At 53.1% G+C, this 25,548-nt stretch overlaps 4 protein-coding genes across 4 annotated transcripts; all 4 read left to right on the top strand.

Annotated features, from left to right (window-relative positions):
- Positions 1-1,179: 1,179 nt before the first annotated feature.
- On the top strand, positions 1,180-7,616 carry HER10_EVM0007372 (uncharacterized protein). The gene is made up of 2 exons (XM_035476930.1): positions 1,180-4,922; positions 4,970-7,616. Exons 1-2 carry the CDS (start codon positions 1,815-1,817, stop codon positions 7,412-7,414), a joined length of 5,553 nt encoding a protein of 1,850 aa, XP_035338548.1. The 5' UTR covers positions 1,180-1,814; the 3' UTR covers positions 7,415-7,616.
- Positions 7,617-12,830: 5,214 nt separating this feature from the next.
- HER10_EVM0000272 (uncharacterized protein) lies at positions 12,831-13,178 on the top strand (the record flags this gene model as incomplete). The annotated part of the gene is made up of 1 exon (XM_035470060.1): positions 12,831-13,178. The coding sequence occupies one exon, from the start codon at positions 12,831-12,833 to the stop codon at positions 13,176-13,178; it is 348 nt and encodes a 115-aa protein (XP_035337900.1).
- A 3,695-nt stretch (positions 13,179-16,873) lies between these two features.
- HER10_EVM0005865 (FAD binding domain-containing protein) lies at positions 16,874-20,139 on the top strand. The gene has a single exon (XM_035475468.1). The coding sequence runs from the start codon at positions 17,584-17,586 to the stop codon at positions 19,453-19,455; it is 1,872 nt and encodes a 623-aa protein (XP_035338392.1). The 5' UTR covers positions 16,874-17,583; the 3' UTR covers positions 19,456-20,139.
- A 1,613-nt stretch (positions 20,140-21,752) lies between these two features.
- Positions 21,753-23,204, top strand: HER10_EVM0012538 (uncharacterized protein). The gene is made up of 2 exons (XM_035481932.1): positions 21,753-22,225; positions 22,286-23,204. Exons 1-2 carry the CDS (start codon positions 21,762-21,764, stop codon positions 23,187-23,189), a joined length of 1,368 nt encoding a protein of 455 aa, XP_035339015.1. The 5' UTR covers positions 21,753-21,761; the 3' UTR covers positions 23,190-23,204.
- The last annotated feature ends 2,344 nt before the right edge of the window (positions 23,205-25,548 follow it).

Here is a 25,548-nt window from a genome sequence, read left to right as displayed (position 1 = left end):
TATCGCGAGTAAACAAACGGGTTGCATATCCCGAATTCAAGGGGCCCCTGTTGAGAAGATGAGGCGGCGTCAATGCTCTTCCCCCTCCCCCGCTGACAGTTTGGCAGTGACAACGACGGCGACATGGGGCGAGGATGATAAACATGCGCTTCGTACGGACTCTACGGAGTATACTTACCTATCAACCACAGTTTCAAGGATGCCCCCGTTGTCGTCGTGTTGCCTGGCAGTCATGAATTCGAATAAGATTTGAATTTGTGAGCAAGACAACAACACGTATTCGTTTCTGAATTCGAGTCAGAGTGAGCTGGCTTCGTGTTTTTTGTCTGTATCTATGCCCGACGAGCTGCATTTGTTGGCAAGCATTGGCAGCAATTACGGAGTCGAATGTCGTTCGCTTCTTTTCCCTGGTTCGTCGATCAAGGGGAATGATGGTGGGGTTTTTTCTTTCTCATACGACAACTCACTTGAGAGTGTTGAGGGGTGATTTGTGAAAGGGGTCTTGGTTTTCAACATCCGAGATCCGATCTAGCTGGCAGAAGCGAGGGGCTAGGCGAGGGGATTGGAGTCCGTGAGGCGAGGGCTTTAGAGGTGAGAGATTACTCACTTGCACAAGGCGGGAAATGATAGACGGGGCGGGATTCCATGAGGACGGATAGTCCACCTTAGAATTCGCCAGGGGAGATTGGTAGCCTCGGGGAGATTTGGGAGCGACAGACCGACGATATCAGTATGCGTAAGCCTGGTAAGTAAACTTGCTGTGTGTGGATGGAGAGAGTGACAGATTCACATGAGTTTCCTGGAAAGCACATGCAGCACAGCAGCACAGCGGCAGCAAGGAAGACAGGGCGAACAAGAATCCTTGCATTGATGCTACCTCACCTACCCACGTCCCGATGCTTCCCATTGACACCAAGTCTTGTTTTTTTCTTGCGGATTGCGCCTGATGTCCCTGATGTCGAACTTGGTCTGGAACCCTCAGCTGCCTTGAACTCCTCTGTATGTCCTCTGATTGGCTCCTAGCCGGGATGTCTGTGCTAGAGGGCACCAACTCTACCTGATAGCCCGCTAAACCTTGTAAAGGGTACGTACTCTATAGGGACAGCCCCACCTGTGTCGGTTTGTTTATGTCTAAGCTCCGGCGTCAACATCCACTGGTTACTCCGGCAGTGCCAGCTCAACGAAGCCATCGATTGGACCAACTGCTCCTCCATCCTCCATCCTGCCCTGCCCGGGCTGTTCCTCGACGAGAAGTCGAAAAGTCTTGTCTGCTTTGATATGCGCTGTCTCTACCGTCTCTACCTTAATTCGTACATACATACACAAAGTCACAGACTTCATCACACACATACAACGGGATTGTCTGTCGAGCTGCTCCCTTTTGTTTTGCGTGCCTCACCTCACCTCAACTCACCTATCATCATCCAACCAACGTCTACCTACACGGCCTGCAAAGTCGGCCTCTTCTCCGTCTTACCGACATACAGCCTCGCCCTCGCCTCTATCTCACACACATCACTCTGACGTCTGGCTTCCATTTGCGCTCCCGCTTGCAACCCCTCAGCTGTCAACAACAACCTTCACTTTCCAACTCTGCCACATGCGCCCATAGGAACGCAGCAGATCATTCAACCTTAAGCGGCAGCATGCATCTCACCTAAGTCAGTCCTTCCAACCTTGTTGCTCGTTACCTCACCCAAAGGAAAGAGAGAGGGGGGGACGCACCTGTACGACACCAACTCGTACCTGTCCACCGCTTACCCGCAGACTGGTCTCGTTACTGTTGCTGACTGAACCTTTTGCCTGTGTAGACAATGTCTCCCAAACCTCCCGACGAGAAAGCATCGCCGGATGCTGCACCGGCGGCGGCAGCAGCAGCAGCAATCACAAAACCCTCCACTCCCGCCGCCAAAGAAAGCAATGCGCCGCCCACGACTCCCAAGGCCGTCCCTGCCCGCCCCCGCGCAGCAACCATGAAGAAACCACCAGAACCCCCGACTCTGCTCGCCGACTTTCTCAGAGGACGCCCTTCTCCACAGCGTGTCGCCGCCGAACGCAAGCGAAGAATGAGTCTGGATGCTGTCAAGGCCGAGCTGAGAGCCGAAATGCGGCAGGCCGCCGTCGCAAAAGTACAACAGCCCGGCGGCGTCAGGGAGCGCGTGAACAAATGGCAAAAGACGAATGCCGCAGCCATGGCCTCGGCTGATCCCCTGGCACCCCCCAGCGAGCCTACCGAGCTGGCCTTCCCGGGTGACACGGAGAGCGTCACCGAAGAGGACCGCGTTCGCATCAAGTTGCGGCAGAAGAGAATGTCGGCGCCGAAAATGTCGACCCCAAAGATCGAAGTACACAATGACGGCCCGGCCGACGAAAAGGACGAGACCGTCGAGGACCTCCCCGGCGGAGACGCCAAGCTGGCACCCAAGAAGCGAGTCGTCAGCGACGACCATTGGATGGCGCAGAAGAGAAAGAAGAGCCCCACGAGAGCGAAATCGCCGAGAACCAAAGACGCCAGCCCAAGTCCCACCCCAAGCCCTTTGCCAAAGGGGTTCGTGCAAAAGACACCCATCCAAGCACCCATCTCCAAAAAGATCCAGGACTGGGTAGCAAAGGTGGAAATGCCAGATCCGCCACCGGTCAAGCAACACCGGGCTGCAAAATCAACAGACTCGCTCGACGGCAGCAGGATACAGGCAAGACTCAAGGAGCTTCAAGAGAGACAAGCCACGTTGCCAAAGAAGGCGATGGACGACGACGGCATCAGAGTTACGCCGATACGAACGAAGAAGCTCGATGATGACGGAATCCGCGTCAGGCCACTAAAGACACCAGCATCGGAAGGGTCTGGCGTCAAGACACCGAGGCCACAAAGCACGGGCGCCAAATCCCGCGAGCGTAGTCGCGGGGGCAGCGCGAGGCACGAGTCGGCGGACGAGATCGTGGTGGTTGAAGAGGACGAGACCGCCATCGAGGTCACAGAAGATGCCGAGTCTAGTGTGCCGGCAACACCAACGCGGAAACCGTCAAAAGCTCGCAAAGTGAGCCACAAGAAGAAGGCGCCTCCACCGTCAGATGACAAGTCCTGGGTCAGCACCTCGGAATCAGCAGTCAAGACAGGGCTGGACAACTCGGATCTTGCGCCAAGCTCGCTCACCAGCGCCCCGGGTGCGAAGCCCCTAGCAGACATTCCCGTGGGATTCTCTGCTTTCAGTGAGCTAGATTTGCCTCTCAACAAGACGAGGCAAAAGGCACAGCGCAATCCCAGCTTCAAGGCTGCCGATGTGCTCAAGAAGGTGGTCACCGGCGGCAAGAAGATCCTGCACGACGCCGTTGAGCCTCCAAGGCAGCCCGTCGCCAACCAGCCTCCCAGTATTGAGAAATGGCTCAACGGGACGGTCGATCCCTTCGTCGACGAGCCAGCGAAGAAGGAGGAGTCACCCGCGCCGGCCCCCAAGAGGAAAGCGTCCGAGAGCAAGCCCGTCGAGAAGACAAAGACGCAAGACACCCGTAGACGGTCATCGGCCGAACCCCGTCAGCGGAAGCCTTCCCTTCCGACTCAGACTGAGCTTTCGGAATCCACTGGGCTCACCGAGTCCACCCAGACAACACAAACAACCGACATGACTCAGACTACACAATCAACGGATTGGACAGAGTCAACCCTATCTTCGACCGACCTGAGCGCGTCAACCGAGAATGACGAAAATGTGGCACCTAGGAATGTCGAGGAAAAGCCCAAGGAAAAGCCAAAGACACCAACTTCTGCTGGCGCTGCTGGCCTTCGCCGGAGAGCAGCTACGAGAAGCTCGCCGTCGCCCGCCAAGTCAGTCAAGAAGCCGTTCCGCGAGATCCTCAAGGAGGCCTTCAGGGGAGAGTCCACCGGCCACCAAACGCCGCCTTCCAAGTACATTAGCGAAGAAGAGCGAAAGCTGGAGCTGGATCAGGAATATGATAGTCCCGGGGAAGATGACGAATCCAGGCGAACCATGCGCCGCCGCTCGTCTGGATCTAGCCGGACCTACTCTGATCGAACATTTACCGACGATTGGACGTATGATGATGAGTCCTCGGTGGCACCCCGCCGGAAGCCGCCAACGAACGGCGTACACGAGCTGTCCACGATTCTCGGGTCTGCCGACACTCATAGCACCTATGATTCGGACATGACATCGGTATTGTCCGAAACCACCATCACGCAGACTACTGGGCTTACGAGAAGCAACGTTTCGCGGCGGCGGAGCAATAAATCAGGTCTCAAGAGAAGGCTGACTAAACACTCTGATCTCGTGTCAGTTCTGTCTTTGCCAGACGAAAGCCAGGTGCCAGGTAGCCTCCGGAGCATCAAACCTAGGGCGAGCGTAAGAAAGGCTGCCAGCGTACGAAGAGCCAATGCTCGTCCAGACACGGTTACAACAAAGGACCTCATGAAGGAGTTCACAGATGACGAGAACTTGTACCAGCGGGAGCTCAAGACACTGGTCGACGGCGTAGTCCCCGTCCTCCTCTCTACTGTTCTTCACGAGGGCTCGGCCAGTGCCGTCGATCTCTTCGGCCCCGAATCCCCTGGCCGCAAGGCAAACAGCATGTCAAAATCCGTCGTCAACATGGGAGTTGCACTGGAAAAACTAAAGACTGCCCATAAGAGGGCATCTCATACGGATATCGATCGGCTCATTTCCTGGCTGCACACCGCCTCTCCCATATACGATAGCTACCTGGACGCGTGGCGCCTTGGATTCCAAGATCTCGTCGTCAACCTGGCTCCTGCTGCCGATCGCCTCGACGACGAGGATTCCCTCATCGGCGCACTCCCGCGCAACGCCGAAGGCGACGTCGTTAACGAAGACGGAGAGAGAGTCGACGTTGCGCATTTGTTAAAACGGCCATTGCTTCGCATCCGGACTCTTGCAAAGCTCACCAAGGTACTATTTCCCACTGCATTGAAACGAGCTTCACTAACGCAAAGCAGGGCCTTCATGCCGCTGTCGGCTCGTACGATACCCTTGCACTGGTTGGCGACTACGATATGTTGCAAGAGAAGGCCAAGCGTCGCCACAGGGAAGAGTCTGCGCGGCTGGCTGACGAGGACGCCATCAACACCGACACGAGCAGAATCCGTAATCTCCGGACACTCGCACCGATGGAAGCCGTCAAGATCGACCCCAAGCGGCAGGTCAGCGCAAAGGACCTTTTCTCGCTCAGTCTCGCGCACTCCAATGGACAGCGCCTCGAGTGCCAGGTCGAACTCATCCACCGCGACCTCCCTGGCGCGAACAATGACAAGGGCGACCTGCTCATCCGTGAGACTGGCAGCGGCCGCCGTACATGGCTCCTCTTCCCGCCCATGCCCATGACTGTGATCTCAGCCCGCCGTGGTGACGCAAAATTCGAGCTCGTTCTTATGGTGTCGGGCTCCCACAACGGAAGGCACTGGTACGAGCTGCTGAGCCTCGTCACAGACAACAATGACCAAGTGGAAGACTGGCTCGACATCGTTGGCACGTCGCCCATGCCACCAAAGGAGCGACTGCCGGTTGTCACTGAAGAGAGCCTCCCCGACTCACCGCAGCACCGTACCGATATCCCTGTGGGCGGCAAGTTGCACGGATCATCATCGAGAGACTTGTCATCTCCAGAGCCATACGCGCCCAAGCGATCGGTTTCTAGTCGCTACCACAACCGCGGCTCAAGCATGCCGACCACTCCCATCCGCCGCAGTCCCTCTCCAGACAGAACCCCTACACAAGACTCGTACGATGAGGAGGACAGACACAGGGCTGCGCCCAACACGACCCCCTACCGCGCGGACGGCGCTCCTCCTCCTCCCATCCACCGCTCTTTGAGCCCCAAGCCCCCCAAGCTGTCGCCACCTGTCGATCTTGGCGGCTCCCGTGTGAAGCGTAGGGGATCCTCACCTCTGAAGCACGAGTATCTGCCTTCTGAAGAATCATCCGATACGACTCGGTCCGTCACAGAGACCGACCTCTCAGAAAGCGAGACAGAGACAGAATCCGACTACACGTCATCCGAGTCCGAAGATGACTTTGACGATGACATCCCCGAGACTGAGGTTGGCTTCAGCATTAGAGAGCCCGAGCACCAGCCGCGCGAAGAACGGGAGCGCGAGAGAGAGGAGTTTATCGACTCCTTCAAGCAAGAGTCCATGATTTCGCAGTCATTCGTTCAAGAGTCCATGGTCTCCGAGTCGGTGTGCAGCCTGACGCCGTCCAACTCGGCGTCGCAAGCCGGTCTTCACGGCCGTAAAATGAGTGCCTCGGAGAACTACACCAAATACATTGCTTCCATCTCGTACTGGAACGAGAAGAAGGGCCAGTGGAAGGACATTTCCCTGGAGCCCTGCTCCATTCAGGTGACAGCCGGTGTCATTGAGGGCTACTCTCTAGTCATGAGCCCCGGAGGAGAACCCGACATCCCTCTTGTGTCTCTCGAGCTTACGCCTCTCGTCCTCCTCCGCCAGTCTACCGTTGTCGACCTGGAAATCCGCTCAGCCGTCAAGGACAACTGCAAGAACAAGGATATCGGTGGAGGCAACTTCCGTTTCCGTTGCCCATCGGCTACGGAATGCTACAATTTGTACATGGCCGTTCACCATGCCCGCCTCAACAACCAAAAGTTTATCCAGCTCGAGAACGAGGCACGCTATCAGTCATTCGGCCAGAGACCCTCAGAAGATACCGAGGACAACAGCAGTCGTCGTCGCAGCTGGTTCGGACGCAAAAACAGCTATCGCGCATCGACCCGCGCTCCATCCCAATCGCAAGAGGGAAGCACCCCCTCGTCGAGTCTGTCTGCCACGAGCTTCCTCAAGAGACTCACGCAAGGCAACGCTTTCAACATTGCCCGCTCGTCTATCGACAAGCAGGGCCATTCCTCCAACAACAACAGCCTCTACGGATCTGGCTCGTCATCTGATGGCTACCCCCGCTCACCATCGATCAGCATGTACTCCAACTCTATCCGCAGTCCTCTGTCATCCGACAATATCAAGATTCGCCTACACCTGCTTGTCAGCTCCAACAAGTGGGAGGACTACGGCAACTGCATCATCCAGATTCGCCGCCCGCCGCCGGGCTGGCACCAAGACCTACGCGCAAACCACGGCCTCGAAAAGCGCGTCACGGTTACAACCATGCCCAAGAAATCAGACAAGGCGCGCATCATCCTCGATGCCGTGCTGGGCAGCGGCTGCTTCACTCCTATGGGCAGTCGAGGCATCATCTGCGGTATCTGGGAGGAGATCCGCGATGAGAGGGGCGAGATCGGCGTGGCGCCCAAGACGGGTGGCGCCGCCGGCTCGGTCAAGAAGTGGTGTTTCCAGTGTTCCAGCGCCTCGGAGGCCTCGTGGGTGTTGAGGCTCGTCCACCAGGAGGTCGGCGTGGAACTTCGAGACTGATTTCGTCTCTCTTCTTTTTTTCCTGTTTTGTCTATACCATCATTCTCTTTTTCCTTTTCTCTTTTCTCTGTCTTATTATGATTCCCCCCACACGAGCGAATGGCTCGCATTTCGTGCATTGCTAGAACCTGGCTTTAGGCGTCTGGCTATTAGGGCGGCATAGCGTGTTTGGAATTACTTTGGAAGGTGTTTTCGGCCGAGGGATGGATGGGGTGGCCGGGTAGGGAGGAGTTGGGCTGGGCTGGGCTGGGCTGGGCTGGGTTCACATACGGGAGGTTTAAACATATATATATACACTCGGGACCATGGCATGGGGGTTGGCCAACGGTGAGGGAAGGAGTAGCTTGGGGGCTGGCAGCTTTGTTTTGTTTAGGGCCTTTCGTTTTGTTGTTACACATGATACCGAAGTCATTTATTGGCGTGTTTGGGGTAGTGTACGTATTGTAAAGATACCGTGTATAGGAACGGTGGTTATTCAAGTCCGAAGTTGACGTTACATTTCATAAAGAAGAGTCTTGAAGGTTTGGTGAAGTGATCTTGTTCCCTCTCAAGAATCTGAGTTGGCTTACGGCTTCATGTCAGTGAAGAAGCTCGGGAGATGAAGAGTAGGGAGCTGAAAGGGGGGTCTTTGGGGTGTTTTTTTGTGATATGCTCGTTACTTGGTTCTTGGGGTCCGTCTTTACGGCCTGGATGCTTGCTTTGATCATAGGTGCAAAGTCTCTTGGGATTTTCCTGCTAATGTCTTTGTTCCTCATTGATGAAGTTAGAAGTCTAGAATAGTCAACCATTCCTCATTGCTCCCTGTGTTCAGTGATCCCAAACATGTTCGTTGACTCACGGTGAATTTGTTATTTCCAAGCATCTTCGTTGACCCAAAGCGTATTTGTCAATCCCAAACATTTCCATCCGTCCCCTAAAACTGCCATTCACCCGTTCCACCTCCAAGTATATTTCTTAACGACAATCCCGCCCTGTTCATGTTGCCGTGAGCACCCGCAGCAGCTTTGCGGCCGGACTTAATAGTGGCCTTGCCCTTGCGGGCAGAGTTACGCTTCTTGCCGAGACGACGCTTCTTGCCTTTGGCATTAGGACAGCCTGTACCAGGGACCATGCTTAAACGAAATGGCATCGACCTTTGCTGATTTCGGACATCTTTGTTAAACCCGTCGAATATTCTCGTTCATCTCCAAGTATAAAACTCTCAACCCCCGCCCCGTTCATGTTGCCGTGAGCACTCGCAGTAGCCTTGCCCTTGCGGGCAGAGTTGTTCTTCTTGGCAGGACGACGCTTTTTGCCTTTGGCGTTGCGACTAGCACCGGGACCACACTTGAAAGGAACGGCGTTGAACCTTTGCTGATTTCGGGCATCTTTGTTAAACCCCCGAGTAACTATGCTGACGTTAGACATCTTCGTTAACCCTCGTCGTATTCGTTCACGGTAATTCTAGCGACGAGGCGGGAGGCAAGAGGCAGGAGGCGGGAGACGAGTGGCGAGAGACAGGAGGAGGGAAGGGGAGGAGGAGGAGGAGGAGGCACGTTAATAAGGAGGAGGAGGACGAGTGAAGGAGTGAGTGAGTTGTAAGTGAACTACTGTAAACATCACTACGTTCAACACTGCCGTTTCTCTCGGCTATAAGAGGGAGGAGACACTATCACTTCATCACCCCAGCTACCTCTGTCTCGGCAAGCTCCGACAGCTCAGTGTTGCTTAGATAACTTGCTCGAGGCGATATGACTGACCTTTATAAAGGGGAAGGGTATTGGATGGGCGTCATGAAACTAGATGACAAAGACACGACTATAAGAGATGGAGAAAGAATGTGTTTCTCGTTAATAATTATAGATGTAATAATTAGTTACTACCCCCTAGTCCTTTGAAAGTTTACCGTCGACTATACCTTGTTCTAGCAATAATGCTGTTTCGTTCTTTCTCACTTATGACTACCCGGAAGTAATCTAATGGGATGGGGTCGTTTACACCCCAGTACTATACCGGACGTATTCGTTAACGATAAGGTTAGCGACGAACGAGGCCGAGAAGTGAGAAAAAAGTGGACAAAACTACTAAACCCATCGGCTGCCTTTATTCCGGGCCAGAACGATACCATCCAAGCCGAGAACTATCCTCCCATCAACCCCGAGCTCGAGAACCAAGCTATGATTGCCTTTCGCCCGGCCGGAACACGCTCTCAGCGAGCCTCACGTTGCTGTTGCTCCCGCTGCTGCTTCCGCTGCTGCTTTGACTTCTTATACTTCTTCGCCCCTCGGCAAGCTCGGCAAGCTCGATCAGCCCAATCCGCTCGTGAAACTCGAACAGCTCGATCTTAGTGGTCAAGAGACTTGTACGCAATCATTATCTCTTTATACAAGATGCCCCCTAACAGTCCACTACCGATGTTCCCGACTCGAACGTGTCCAGTCTTGTAGCTTAAGACGCAGTGGGCAAGGGCCCTATCTCGAGTCCGGATATCGTCTCTTTCTCTCATGACTTTAGACGCTCTTTCACGACACAAGGATTTGAGAGCGTTAGGTATACCTGGGGGGGGGGGGGGTGACGTCGAAGAAGTTAGAGGAGGTCTCAATAGTTATAGGTCAGCCTCTCCCATTTGTGTTGAATACCTTACCTTATTAGTAACCTTTTATCATTCTTGTTTCTCACGTAGACAAAATATAGTATGAAATCTGTCTTTAGGACTAATAATTTCTCTTATTTCAGAGCTTTCAGTCGAAGCATATTTATGAAAGCCATTGACAGAATACTTAAAAGCATCTACCATTATGTTCTGATTGTCGTCAACCTCTACGATCAAAGGAGAAGAGTAGGTCGGGGGCGCGAGGAGTGTACAAGCAGGCTTCTATAGCTATAGTTATCTTACGTTTAATAGTCCACAAGGTAGGCTGTAAAAGCTGAAGAAGTGGAGAAAGTAAAAAGAAAACCAATGTAAGTGAGTGAACCCACTTCGCTACTTTAGAGATGCTTTTCTTTATATTACGTTGTCTCTGTGTCTAAACTGATAGGCTCTTAAAAAAACGGAAGAGAGCTCTAAGGCGGGCTATAGTGCCCCTGAATCACCCTAGATCTATAGTTCATCTCCCTAGCTAATCCGTACTCGATATATTTAACAAAATAACTCCGTCAGCTTTTCCGCCGCTGAGAAGAAAGAGACCCTTCAATTGGAGCCTAGAAATAGTTAATTACCCTATGCAGACGGATAGAGTGTGGGCCAGCCAGGACGTACTGCAATAGCGCATCGTACCGCTGTTTACAAGAAGCCCTCTTTAAGGAAATGTAAGAAGAATGGGGAGTTAAGGGGAATTGAAAAAAGGGGGCAGACAGAGCTTCATCTCTGGCCATCAGAACATTGAAGGCTGCTAGCAGGGGAAAGGTGGTTTTAGATGTAGATTCAACCCTCTCTCTTAATTTAGTTATCCCGTGATGGCGGCGTTCACTTAGGGACAGGATTCGAGAAAGCAATCGCTCTAGATATCTGATAGCGAGACGTTATCCCGTCTGCCTGCATATCCATCGTGTCCGCCTCAAGCTTAAGCCTGCACCTCGATTTAGGGGTTGGGAATAGTGTCTCGGTAGGGCAGTTGCTACCTTTTCTTCATCCCTAGGCGACTGGGGAACCACCCCCGAACGTTGCGCTGCAATACAAAAAAGCCGTCGGATGAGCATGGTTGGCATCATTCCCCCTCCAAGAGTCGCAAAGATTGACGACAAGGGCAGCCCTTTGGGTTTGGCATCAACTTGGATGATGTTTGCACCAGCATACAATGTATGAAATGTGGATCAATCTGCAACATCCCCCCTCTTGCTCTTATACAAAGATCGAATCTGGTCTCTGCGTAGATGCGATAAACTTGACAACAAAAGAGTGCCACGTAGGCTCTTCTCACTGAATGCGGTGCATTCTGCTCCTCTTTAGCGTTTGAGCAATCGCCAAAGGGCACCTCCAGCCTCGCTAAGCTCGGGATCTAGAAGAGCTTATCAGGCCCGTAGCCTTCGGGGACATGTAGGCTACTAAAGGGATAGGATATAGCGAATAATTAGTACATCATGTACCGTCGGGCGCAAGCCTACCATCAGTGAAAGTTACGCCGGGGGTCACAGACCATTACTCGGCTTTCGCGATGCTGCTCTCTCATGTAGCCGAGACGCTTCGGTTTATCGGACCTAACTCTTGTCATGTACACGTGGAGAGAATGACCTCGGCGCAAGGCTGGCCCGAGTCGTTACCCCTAACGTCTGAACTCTGAAGGATGTCAGTCTCAGTTTGTGCTGTGACTCATGGGCATCAATATAGAATACCAGCTCTATCTTGCCTCAAGCCCATTGAGCTGTGAAGGTATGTAGTAATGCTTCTCGGCGGACAACCACCTGGCTCAGTGGTGGGATGGGATAGCATGCTGAGAGTGAATTGCTCGCTCCCGAGCTCAACGTTTTCGTGCGGCACTGGTCTCAGTTGATGGACAAGCGCTGTAGTAAGCGATCAACAAGGCCCTTGGGGTGCGTGACAGCTAGCCTCAGTAGAAAAACCACTCATGACCCGTTAGAGCAATCCGTCTTACGGTGCTCTCCTCGCCACTCAGAGACGCCTCACGAGAGCTGTCTGTGGCTGACAGCTGCTGCACATAATCAGGAGAGTTGGTGGCTCTCGAACCCCTGAGATGGTGGCTGAAGAATCATCACTTTGTCTCGACTACAACTTCGTACTTCAGAGATGAACACCTGGGGCAGACCACAACCCCTGAGTCACGAGCTCCCCGAGACCGTCTCTTCGATCGTCGGCCCGGGCTCGGTCATTGAGACTCGTAGCCCAACCTCTGATCAAGGTCAAAGGCCCAGATCGCCATGTTCACCATCATCTCGCTTCCATACCTTCTGGAAGCCTCGGGGGAAGACAGGCGTAATGAGAAGGAGGCCAGGGTGCTCGAAGACGAGCCTGCTTCAACCAAATTGCCGGTACGTTTCGTGGCTCCCTAGCCCACCATGTAAGGAGTAGAGGCACATGCCTGGTCAGACGGTAGCCGGCAGTCCAGCCGAGATGACCACGCAGCAGTCGCAAGAAGGCCCGGGGCCGGGCTTGAGCTAGGTGAGAGTTTCGATGGACCGGCATCCAGGGGTACAAGTCCCCCGGAGACGCAGGAACGCATAGGGACTGGCGCAGTGCCCGTCAGCGTGGAGATGTACGCTTCGTCGCACTGTGAAGAGAGATCGACGAACCATGCCGATGTGGGTGCCGAGCGTGCGAAGAGCTCACGTGCGAACACGAGCATGCTGGGGCGGACAAGGAGGCTGGTTAGAAAGAATCTTTCCAGAGCGCCCCACGATACCAGGGTCAGAGAACCAAGTAGGGTAGCAGGTTGTTAGGGGCTGAGGTCGCCAACTGTGAGCGACCACTTTGTACGTAGTTATGGAACAAGAATGCAGCGGCATTGCTGCTCTTGTTGCCCATGCTGCATTTACTGCTGGTCGCAGAGCAACACTGACGAAGCATGCCTTGCGGTTGGGCAGACTGCTGGTCGACAGACCAGCAAATCAGAGAGAGAAACGCAGAAAGCAGGATTTCAGTTTAGTTTCGGGAGCCAGGTTCGACATCCGGATGGATGTAAGCTCCAACCCAAACATGACAGGGCATGTCGACGGGGAAGGAATCCGGCTGATCCGCGCGGACAAACCTCAAAGGGTGAGAATTGGTTGGGAACGGTTGAAACAGTCAAGGGGAGGTGGGAGGTCGGTCACCGAAGAGGCGAGCGATTGAAAGACCGAACTTGCGAAGGCGTTGATCAGTTGGCCGCTGTAATTAGTAGGAGAAGCGAATAAAGTTATCAGATCGAACCCATGCCATGTCGCTGGGTAATGGTATTGGCGTTAGTGGAGTAAGTCGAGGGTTACACTAGCGACGGGAGCTCAGGCCGGAGCCTCAGGAGAACGCTCGCGACAAGCTCGAAATGAAGATGAGACATCACTAGACGCGCAGGGAGACGCGAGCGGGCCCTGCTTCGCGACACCGCGTAGGTCTCTCATTTGAGATTTCAGGTGTGCTTGCTCGTTTGCGTTGGGAGGATTTGCTAGCGTGGTGTCGACCGGGGGTTTGACAGCAGCCGGTCTCGGAGATTGTGGACAATCAGATTAGATGCGATTGATTTGATGAGATTGATAATGTGCGATAAGATTGGGGTGTGTCTTGGTTTGGTCCGGTGGAAAAAGCCAAACAGCCCCAGCTGAATTGGCTGGACGTCATGATTGGATGTAAAGGTCACGGACAGGGATCGGATGGTTCAGTGCGTGTGGCATGCCGTCAGGAAAAGCAAGGTGCGGAAATGGTTGGTCCATTGGGGCAACACGAGATGAAGCATCCCTCATTTCGTTTGGTCGTCCGGTTCAACGCGGCCGATCTGCTTTGCTCGTGACGTTTTGTGTTGTGCAACCACCTCGGAGATGGGCGGTCGAAGCGTGAAAGGCAAGCCCAGAGGAAGTTTTGTCGCGGTATCTTATGGAGCAGACAGCATTGCGAACCCAAATGCAAAGTCTAAGAGCATCTTGGGATGGACCGAGAGCATCAGAAGATCAGAACTCTGATACGCTCACGTGAGCGGTCTTGTTGAGAGCCGACCGTCGTTGCCCGAGTCTAGAGATGGGGAGACGGCCGGAATTCCTCGGTTCGGCAACGGCAGCCGGGGCGCGTGTTTACGGAATCCGGCGAATTTTGCCCAATCCTACCTAGGAGAGGAGCGGGTGACCAGCGTTGCATTCCGCGGGACACCTTTCGTCAATTATGCAGCATGGAGGTCTGCACGCGGAGCCGATGCTGGTGGTTCTTGGGATTTGACAGTTGATGCGCAACAATCAGATGGTGACGGCCAGCATGGGGGGAGACTCTGTTGTGTAGGGTAGGTTTGCCATGCGGAACCGGTATACAGTGTGCGATTTTGGAAAAAAAAAAAACTTAGAAGGGAGCCGGCGGAAAGGAGTGGCAACCCAACGGCTCATGGCTCGGCATTGTGGGCTGACTCGACAGGGCCTTTGACCGAGTCTTGCTCGTGCTTGGCGTGTTTTCCTTTTGGTTTTCGGTGAGCGGTGAATTGTATTGCAAGTCGTTATTTTTGGGCCTGGCCGTGGTGCTGTTCTCATCGAATGACCGTGGTGCGCAAAGAAATTGCTTCGGTAAGACGTTGGGTCCAATTCGTGACGGGGGGCTGAGCTCGCCCAAGAATGTCTGGGGCCCTGGGGGTAACCATTGTTGTGGAGGGACGAACCCTACCGCTTAACAGAAGGCATGCCCGAGCAATAATGCCTCTGACGACTCCGGGGTGGCTGATTCCCAACGTGCTGGAACGCACTGTTTAGGAGTGCGTGGTGTGGTACGTAGGGCCTGGAGGGCAAGTCTGGGGTCGTGGCAGGACCCCGATTCGCAGAGATAGGGCTTCCGACGTTGCAATAGCGTAATAGGGGCTTCTAGGTCTGCACACTGTAGACGGGGCTCCTTTGACAGGACGGCGGAGCTGAAGATCAAGACCGGGAGAAGTTGGTGGTGCTGCTGCATTGGTGCCGCGGAGCGTGTTGAAGTGGTGCCGCGGGAGGTGCAGGAGACTGCCGTGTTGTCCATCTCCGAAGGTGGAGGGACAGTATCGGGACTCTGTACGGCTATCTCAGCGAGCGGGTGAAAGTGAGGGGTGCGGCCACCTCATCGTGCGTAGCCGGTGCTGCACGATGGTAGCTGGATAGCATCACGGGAGAGCGCAATCGTGAGGGGGTATGGTGAAATGAGGGCTCTTTCAATGGCCAGCGAGTCCGGAGCAAGTTGGGCCCAGCATAACGGACCAGCAAGATGGATCTTGGAGTGCGCAAGCGGGCGAGAAAACCCCACACTCTTGTTCTGTGGCGGCGATATGCGATGCAGCAATGTGCGATGTCGTTGGATGTGCAAATACGGGGAACAGTGAATCGTCAGGTTTTCCAGTTGTGCGGGACAAGAGTCCACCGCAATGCAGCAGAAATGGGCGGCGACCCTAGCACTGTGAGGATCGAAGCGCAAGCGAGCAGTCTACTGCGTATGGTGGTGTACTTCGTACGGATATTCTACTGTGACACATGTATGATGTGGTTAGAAAGCCCAACAAGAGTGGGTGAGCGGATCAGCTTACCTCATTTTACCTTTGGTTTCCGGCAACCGGCTCGGTTCCCATCACCTCGGCCAGGAGCGACGGGAAGTGACAAGAGACAGAAAGAGCCAGGCGGAAGAAGAATGAGAAAAGCCGGGCAAGAAAAGCCGGGCAAGAAAAGCCGGGAAAAGAGGATGAATCGGGTAGGGGCGGGTGGAGTGGGGTGAACCATGTATAGCAGTACGTACCTAGAGTGGTGTGGAAGAAAGGCAAGAAGGAGCGAGTGACTAAATTCGTACCTTCCACGTTAGCGGATCGGAATGTGGAAGGAGAAAAGATAGGAGATGCAATGCCTTCCACTGCACCTCGGGCTGTGACAACCAATTACCTACCTACCTTGCCGGGCATGGCATTGACGTTGGTGTCGACGCGTCCCGAGGTTCAATCGCTGCAGGAGAGACTGAGCCCGAGATGTCGATTTGGAAAAGAAAGCACCGAGGAAATTGAATGAATGGGATGGTGACAATGCAGATGCCAGAAGGTACCTATCTCAATACACAAGTCTCCTCGTCATCGGGGCGGGCGACATCGGCCAAGAGCAAAAGTGGAGGGGTTGTTAGGAACTAGGAACACAAAAAGGACCCAGCGCGCGGTCTCGTGTTTGGTGCCCGTGGACCGTGACTTCCTTAGGTTTTTCTGCAAGTGCTTTGCATTTCCGATGCTACTAATCTGATTGATAAGGCAAGGCATCTTGGGCGAAAGCAGCCTGAAAAGCAAATGGAAATGTGGAAAGCACCCGAGCGCGAGTGCGAGCTCGGATGTGCTGGAATTGACGTGACGCATGCTCACATATTTCTTTCTTTTGCTCGGTAACGGCATGTCATGACAGTCCATTGCGACAGTACCCGCAAATTGTATGTAATATTCTGTTTATCCAACCGTGCCAACCAAAATGTGCCCGGATCAAGGCTGAATCTTAGTCAACGGTGATGCTGGTGTTACAGTCATCAGCGGCTATCAGTGTCGCACATTACCCAAGATGAACAAATGCTCTCTGCATGCTCAGGTCATCAATCAGCAATCAAATCATGATGCGCAGCCCGTCGTCGCCGCCGCTTTGGGGGCCAAGCCAAGCCTGAAAGCGATACGTACCTTGGACAGTGCCAGCATCTCCGGCATGTGGACAGTGTGAACAGAACGACCCATCCACTGTCCGGCTGCGGCCACTACCACGGTGCCACCGCTGTGGCGGCTAGGCCCAACAGGGGCATTCCAGGGTCCCCTGTCGCAACCCAAAAACGGAGACTTTGCACTCTTCTTCGTTTTTCTCACTGTTACTCGATTGCACCTGGTCGCTTTTTACCTTGCATTTGTTACGCACCTTAGTACGCAAGTATACGGAGTACTCCTTCACTTACTGGCCAGCCTGGATATCATCAAGCCCTTGTGCCTGTCTTTTCCAGCCGGTTCCAGTCGAAATTTAAAAACGTGCAGAAAAAAAAGAGTACATTTCTTGCTCCAGTAACCGTACTCCCTCGGTCTAGAGATCGACAAACCTCACCTATTCCTGACCAAGTACGGATACCTACGCCCCTACTACTTCGTACGCCTTCTCTTCTCCCGGGGCCCAGACCAGGTTTTCCCGCCATTTTTACGGTTTACCTCATCGACCTCTCCACGTCCCAAAAACTTAACATTCCTCACTCTTCCGCCCGATACTTTCTCGCTCCTTTTCTCTTTTCCCTACCTTACACCACACACACCTCGGCTTATCTGATCAAACTTATCTGATCAAGAATTCCCCAACCTGGTTTCATCCATCTGACAACCCACAGCCACTCACCAATTCCTACAAGACCCCTTCTGTCCCGCTCTCACCACAGCATGCTGAGGACCTACTGACTATCCGCCCCTCCATCCTTTCACTCACGTATACTTTACGCCGTCCTCTACGCCAAAGTCTTTTGGCCCACGGTCACCCACAAAAGTCGTCTAGGTCATCGGTATCCGTATTTCCGCCACCTAAACAACATCCTCGACGACATACGCAAAAACATCGCCATGCACAGCACGATGGCGACCACGGCCATGGCTTCTCAGCTCATCGGGGCTACCAGCAACTGCATTCCCGAGGAGCCCAGCGTTTCTTCCGTCGCACCCTCCCTCACCTACTCGGAAGAGTCAGAGGATCAAGATGAGGAAATCCAAGTCCCTAGGAGGCGGCGCGCTTCTACACGCCTCATTGCCCAGAGCCCTGCCGACATCCAGCGTATCACGGGCGAATCGACAGCTCAATTGATCCAGAGATGCTGCGGTGGCGGCTGTTGCATGAAGTTGGGCGCCAAGAAGGAGGGTCTCGAGTACGAGAGCATCCCCTTTCCCGATAACCACGCGTACAAGTCACTCGCCCTTAAGATTGGCGACATTCCCACAAAGTTGACCAACATCGCCGACCTGCCCGAGCAAACCGTCTTCTTCGAGCCCGTACCTCGTTCCACTGCGACTACTGCCGTCGCCTCGTCTCCAACAGACTCAGCAATTTCTCTGGGTGCTGATGCGCGCGAGGACAAGACGGCAGAGGCACTCGCCACCGTCCAGAGCCAGCTCAAGGACTTCACAATCGACAACATCGATACCGCCCGAGAGCCCCCCAGATACGTTCAGCCTCACCCGCCTTACCACGTCTACGCCGCCCGCATCGACTCGACCCGTGAGTTGACTAAGCCCGGCGCCGAGAAGCGCACCTACCACTTCGACCTCGATATCACAAGCTACCCGGGCGAGGAGGACATGGACTTCAGGGTCGGCGGTGCCATTGGTGTTATGGCACCCAACGATAAGGATTGTGTCGACGATGTTTTCGACGCCCTCATGGTGCCTCGATTCCTTCGGGACAAGCCGGTCCTGATGAAGACCACCAAGGGCCGCTGGCCTACCGTGTGGGGCGACGACCAGGCCCGTGAGATGGTCACCACGCGCCGGGACTTGCTTACCTGGTGCTCCGATATCCAGTCCTACCCCCCGACCAAGCAGCTTCTGCGCATTCTTGCCGAGTACGCCGAGGACCCTAATGAGAAGAAGTTGTTGACGTACCTTTGTGCCGCCGAAGGCCAGGGCGTCTTCTGCGACTTCCGCACCGGACCCCACGTTTCCCTCTCCCAGCTCTTGCACGCGTTCCCCAGCTCCCACCCACCCATGGACCTCCTGCTGTCTTCCCTGCAGACATTGATGCCGCGCTTCTACTCTCTGTCCAACGACCCGCACGACGCTTACAAAACGCGCGATGGCAAGGTGCATCGGCTGATCGAGATTGCCGTCACGGTTCATGAGACAGCTGACTGGCGTCGCGGTCTCCGTACCGGTATCGGCTCCGGTTTCTTCGAGCGCCAGGCCCAGAAGTGGTTGGAGGCGAAGCGCAACGGAGAAACCCCAGAGATCCACATCCCCATGTTCAAGGGTCTCATGGCCAACCCTCTGGCCAAGCAATTCGTCTCCGACGGCCCCATGCTCCTCATCGGTGCTGGCGTTGGCATCGCTCCGTTCAGAGGCTTCGTCCAGCGTCGCTTGAAGACGGCCAACTGCGCAAACAAGGTCTGGGTTCTCCAGGGCATCCGCGACTCGCTCGTCGACGAGATTTACAGTGGCGAGTGGGGCGTTCACGAGGACGAGGTCAAGCGTGTTGTCCAGAGCCGTCGCGGCGAGAGTCGTTACGTCCAAGAAGAGGTGCGCAACCAGGCCGACCTGGTATGGTACATAGCCAATGCCGTCGACGGTCGCGTCTTCGTGTGCGGAAGCACTAAGGGCATGGGCGAGGGCGTTGAAGAGGCTCTCGTCGACGTTGCCATACAAAAGGGCAACCTCGAGCGTGAGGAGGCCAAGAAGTACTGGGAGCTCAAGAAGGAGGCCGGCCAGTACATTGCTGAGACGTGGTAAGGTGCTGGTGGGCGGGCAGACCCCGCCACTTGATAAGTCTGGCACCCTTCCACCAAAGGCCCCAAAAGTCCGCAAGTCCCGGAGAAGGGTGCGAACTCGGGGATTTAATGGTCGGGGCGGGCGGCTTACTGCTGACGCGGACGATCAATCGATGCCTGGCGCTGCTGTGCCACCGAACTCGGACATAAAAACGGCTTCGGTCTCATCGGACGTAAGAGACTAAATGCCAACAGGAGCGCATGGCGACAAAAACCACAAAAAAGGTCGATGACCCCCCGAAACATATTAAGAGCATGGGGGTATGGAGAGGGATGCAACCTCGTAACAAAAAGGGCAACAACCTAGACGGCGTTTTCGGGCGGGTTCAAGGGACATGATTTTCTGACAAGCAAAAAAGACATTGGGCTGTTGCGAGACAGGGTTTTTCTTTTACGTTGTTTTGTCAACTACAGCATGACGGTCGACGGGAGTCAAAATGGGTTTTCAAAGAAGGCATTCATTGGATTGCATTCACCTTGGGTGCTGTTAGTCGCAGCGTCCAGTCTCGAGCATGTATGTAGTATACCTTAGGCGATGGCTTTCACTGTAGCATTAACACACTGTTCAACAATCGAAAGTTCATGAGGTTCGTGAGACTTGATTGTAGTGAGTTCAGGCCTTGGGTAAGAAGCTATGGTAATGGGCAGTTACTCCTTTATTAACACAAGGTACGCTATCATTCTACAGTAGGCAACATTAAGGCTATCATAGAATGTGTCTAGCCAGTATAATACAAAAAGAAAAAAAAAAAAAAAAAAAGCTCGCCGTTGATACTTACATTGAGGTGTGTGCTTTTAAGAGCATGCTGAGATGCTCAACTAAGTACTGGCCCCTAGTAATATTATTTCCAGTGCCCTTTATTGGGGCACGGCTGGGCTAGTTATATGAGGGTCAATAAGTGTTTCCGTATAAGTGAGATCAGTGCTATAGGTTGAAGTGACTAGGGAAACTCACTCAGAATACCTAAAGAAAAGACGGTACAAGGCTTTTAACAGAGACGCACTTCCTTCTTTAAAAAAATCTATTACAAAGCAAGGAATGCTTGAGATTCTAAATCGTGAGGAAGGAAACGTTTAAGAACCCTTAATAGCGGCATGTTAGGCAGGCCTCTTTTAAGACAAATAGCCTAAGAGAATCTCAGATAACTATAAGAGCGTAAATTCCAAGAGATATGAGAAGTGAGTGTGAATATTACGGTTCTAAAGTAGGTTAAAAGCAGTAAATGAATTACGGTGACCCGTAGTGTCAGGTCTATAAATAACCTAAAGAAGAGGAAAGAGAGATCGCGCTATGCGAGTAGTACGTCGCCTTAAAGAAAGGGCTTATAGTAGATCTTAGACTCGTGATACCCTTAACACCATCCTAGGGACGATAAAGAAATATGGTACCGGAATTTAAAGGTATGGAAAGTATACCTATGGCAGAGTACCGCGACCAAAAGTTGTCGTAACGAAATGTTACTGTTCGTACTAGTATGCTGGTTGTACTAGTATGGTAATTCGTACCCGTCAAACTTTTGCTCTAGGTATGGCAAAGATCTAGTCGATCTGTTCGAAAGGCAGAAGTAGCAGGAAAGAAGAATGATGAGCTAAAAGAGGGGCAATGGCCATGATACCGGAACAGGCCGAACGATACTTCTATCGATGCAGCTGAGGCGTAGGGTTCTGGCGCCTTCATCTGGCCGACGCAGAGCACTGCCCATAACGCACCAATCGGATTGACAGTTCAATCCAACCCGCGAGCCAGACACCAGCAAGGATCACCTCTGATCAATTGCTCACCGGGTAGCTGGCCCCTCCTGAGGACTCCCTCCTTCTCGCGAAGAAGTCACTACAGAATATTTGACTTTTTTCACCACCATAATCGTACCATTCTCACCATACCAATGTGACGCGGATAGCAACGAATCCAGACATGCAGCCGAGGAAGTTAGCCCGGCGTCAGTCTCGCTACGCTTGTCACCAAGTCAAGATTTCATCACGGAAAGCGGGAACTCTTGCGGTGTTTGAGGCACTTAAGCGATGGGGAAGCACAAGGTTGAATCGCCCAACCTTCATGCAGAAGAACGACAAGCATGGCATCCCGCCAATTTGTACTCCGTAGGGGTATCACCTGCGGGTGGGGCCCACAAGACCTCCGCCTGCAGCACAACTAGGTTGAGCGCGGCGCTAAGTGCGCCAACCAAAGTGTGGCTTAAAGCAGCAACGGGCCCGCGGTTCGAACATAAATTCACTGCTTATCATCATTGACTTCCCCCGCCACAGTTCATGTCTGCGACGCGGCCAGCCCAAGCAGACACGGTATTAGGTTGGCAACGTTTTCCAAGCATGGCGGACCCTTTGAGCATCACCACGTCTGTGCTTGCGCTACTGACGACAGCCGCTCAGTCTGTAAAGTTGCTTGTCGAAACTGTCAGTCGCTACAAAGGTCGGGATAGGACCCTGTCCCGACTACAAGCCGAGCTCGAGGACTTCTTACGGATCCTTGACGCGCTACACAAGGTCGTCGAAACGGAATCCGCCATGATGGTCCTTCTCAAAGACCCCATTCGTCGATGCAGCCAATTATGTAACGACTTCGAGAAAGCCTTGAGAGTGTTCAGCGGGAAGTCTAAAGTGGGCTTCCGAGATTGGGCAAAGATGGAGTTCATGCGGGGCGACATCAACGATTTCTTGGACGCTTTGTCGGGTTACAAAGAAACAATCTCGATAGGCCTCGGTACAATCACCATGTTGGTTGCCCATCCTGTTGATTTCAAGTCCTCATTTTACAGTAGCTTACATCACGTTAGGCAAACATCTCAAGCTTCTCAGGAAGTCCTCGAGGAATACAATGAGATGATCATGGATACCATGTACCGCCTTAATGTTCGACTACAGCGCATTGACGAAAAGATGGATGGGTTGACTAGGGGAATTGCAGGTAACATGGATGCCTCTGGCACCACCACAGACCTTGAGGATGAGCGGGTTGTGACAGAGCGATGCCTGCGGATCTGTGAGGATGCGCAGCATTATCTTGAAACCTTGGCGAGCGATGGGGACCTTCTAAAGCAACAACTGCCCCGGACCAACGGTGGAAGCGACCAGATGCGTTTCGAAGCACAGCTGATGATACGCCGAACACTCGACGAAAATCGGGACAACTTTTCCGAGACCATCGGCAGGTTGCAAGAGCGCTTAGCGTCCTTACCCCAGAATGGGACAAGTCAAGATGAAAGCGAGAAATCACGGTTAGAGGAGGACCTCAAGGCTTCGAAGAAGTGTCTAGAGGTCTGTAAAGCGGCCTCTGAGACGGTTGCCCAGCAGAGAATTTATCGCGTTGGTGAGTTGATTGCAGACGTCGAAAGCGACCAAGTAGTTATCACTACCTTGGCAGACCTCTTTGACGTCAAGAAGGCTACATCTACGAACGGCTCAGCGCAGTGGATCGGCTCGTTCACGGACGAAACTGCTCGACAGATATCCACAGATCGTTATCGCAGTCGTTTTGGGGCATTGTCAAGTACTGAGATGGGCACCACCACTCAGGGTCCGCGGGATTCATGGACGGCCAAAGATCACACTGCACGTCGAGCCAATACTGAAAGACAATCATCTGCGCGGGAGGCGACGGGGAGGAGGCCGACCCCGAACGAGGTTAGGAGGCGTGCTTCTGGCGTAGATGGGAAACTGCCAGCCAACGACGAGGTGTGAATAAACGCAAGGCGCACCTATGGACTATGTGGTACTGTTATATATGTGACTATGTCATAAAAGCGTTCTTATGAGATTCAGAATTTATGGCATGGAATAACGAAAGCATACATATGAAAGTATCTGCGTTCAAGATTCAAAACACAGCGAGACTTATGCGAACGGGGTAGCTACCGCCAGCTCGAAGTAGAAGACCCAGCTTGTAATCCTGAGGAGGGTACATGAGGGAAAGAGCAACGTGCCTCAAATGTTCGTACTAGTGTGACAGTTCAGACCTAGACTAATCGAACTGGTATAATATCCGTACTAGTGCGAGGGTCACGACTCTAGAGAGTAGGGTCAAAGTAATAGATAATTTATGATGACCCGTAGGGTTAGGTTGAGATATAAGACGTAACGCAAAGAAGAGGAAAGAGAGATCGCACTGTGCAAGCGGCGCGACGCCGCAAGAAAAGGGTTCATGGCGAAGCTGAGACTTACAACCGGAATTCCAAGGTGCGGAAAGCATCCCAATAACAAAACGGTACCCTAAGGTGCCGCACTGGTATACAACTTGAAAAACTCGTACCAGTATGGCAGTTCATTCTCGTACTAATATAGCAATCAGTACCGGTTATGCTGTTCGTACCAGCATGCTGTTCGTACCGGTATGCTATTTGTCCCAGTATGGCAACTCGCCTGTTCGAGGACCTAAACTATTCGTACCAGTATAATATTCGTACTAGTACGGTAGGCTTACTGGTATGCCAAAAATATCGGTGCACTGCCAAACAAGTACGGGTCTTGGTTCCAGGACGGTGTCGAAGGTATCGACCAAGCCCTTTTGTAGTAGCGCGTTGTTTTCTTCATGCTATATCTTTTCACCTTGTGCCTAGACATGAACCTATTCAGCTTCCAATCTATTTTTCACCCTGCCTATGAAACCTGTTCCATTGACAACTACTACATATGAAGTCCCAAGAGTATACCGGTAGGTTTCTGACTTAACTGCGAATCAAATGGAAAGCTTGCGTTGTGGACGGTTCGGCTTACAATCATGAGACCAACGCCTGGATCTGCTCCCATACGGATCATGTGCTAGTCAAGCCTGGAGACTAGCTGCATACGCAAAAAAACTGCTTTAGAATATCTATGTATGCAGAAACGTGCGTGAGCAAAGGCGTTTACGCGGATATGCGCTCAAGCAGACCAGCCTACGCAAGAATGCGCGTACGCAAGAGTCTGTCTGCTGAGGCAAGTTAGCGAATATAAAAAATATAAAAAAACTATCTATTTATTTTATTTCAGTAAGTTTTATAGAGATGACCTCCGTCCTCACCGTTCGAGCTTATTGTACTAACTATAACCACGGCGCCTGTTGATATATAGGCCGGCCGCGATGGACCGTAGCGCAGTATTGTCTAGTGGACTTTCCTCTTCTTGGTTGACGTAGACTTTTTCTTTTATACTATCCCCCAAAAAAATCCTTGCGATAGTAGGATGCAATCCTGACAAGATCGTTGTTGCTGCCAGTAGGTACTTTGCTGGGAAATCCCCAGTGCGTAAATCCGTGCCCCAGAACGGGAGTACAATTCCGTATTTCCGGTCCATCTTTCGCAAGTCCCGACTCCGGAACGGAGTGCCCTTTTGAAGTATCGCCACCCGCCGAACAGCCCGGTTATCGCCAGCGAAGACTGCCTTGCGCCGGTCCTGACAGGGCCCGGGCGCCCGACACTCGGGAATCATTGGCGAAGAGACTGTAGACACGGCATGCGCCGTGCTTCGTAACGGAAGCCGAAACCTTTTGCGCCGGGCAGGTTCTCTTCTGGAGGAGGGGGACATGTCAACTTGGTGCTCCGAGGTGGAGCTACTCCCGGTCGCATATTGTTCATGTGGGAAATATGTCCGTAACTCGCTTGGTATCCGTATGGAGTACTCCATCACCCGCGCAACGATCGGGACGCCATTCAATATTGCGCCATCGCGATGGGCTGGTGGCTGGACGGGCGGGAGTAGTTCTGGCGGGGTGGGTTCTCGCGCGCGGTTATGGACCAGGATGGGGCTTTGGCTTATTCAGCTGCTTGTCATCGCGCGGGTGTGTGTAAGTGCGTATGTGTGTGGGGGGGCCAAGGCCCTGTGCTTCTGCGTTCAGGATAGCTTTGCTCATTTGAGCGATGCGCTGGACTTTGAGTCGTGCAAGTTATGCGATCGTGCCTAGCATCTAGAGAAAACAGAACACTGGCATGTTGGCCCTTGTCTTGAGAATTGATAATCATGTGTGCTGGTTTGTAATTCAGCAAATGCCCAACCGCGCCGCGGTTCTGGAGGCACGGATGGTGAAGCAGACGGTCAACGGTTGTCGTCGTTTACCCGACCCGCG

The sequence above is a fragment of the Colletotrichum scovillei genome (assembly GCF_011075155.1).
Source record: "Colletotrichum scovillei strain TJNH1 chromosome Unknown Contig00001, whole genome shotgun sequence".
NCBI lineage: Eukaryota > Fungi > Ascomycota > Sordariomycetes > Glomerellales > Glomerellaceae > Colletotrichum > Colletotrichum scovillei.
The sequence above is the reverse complement of the archived record's forward strand: the minus strand, read 5'-3'. Positions and strand labels throughout refer to the sequence as shown.

Coding starts and splice junctions, on each gene's coding strand:
- HER10_EVM0007372 (XM_035476930.1), top strand. CDS start 1,815: ATGTCTCCCAAACCTCCCGACGAGAAAGCATCGCCGGATGCTGCACCG. Junction 4,923..4,969: donor CTCTTGCAAAGCTCACCAAG/GTACTATTTCCC, acceptor AACGCAAAGCAG/GGCCTTCATGCCGCTGTCGG.
- HER10_EVM0005865 (XM_035475468.1), top strand. CDS start 17,584: ATGCACAGCACGATGGCGACCACGGCCATGGCTTCTCAGCTCATCGGG.
- HER10_EVM0012538 (XM_035481932.1), top strand. CDS start 21,762: ATGTCTGCGACGCGGCCAGCCCAAGCAGACACGGTATTAGGTTGGCAA. Junction 22,226..22,285: donor GGCCTCGGTACAATCACCAT/GTTGGTTGCCCA, acceptor ACATCACGTTAG/GCAAACATCTCAAGCTTCTC.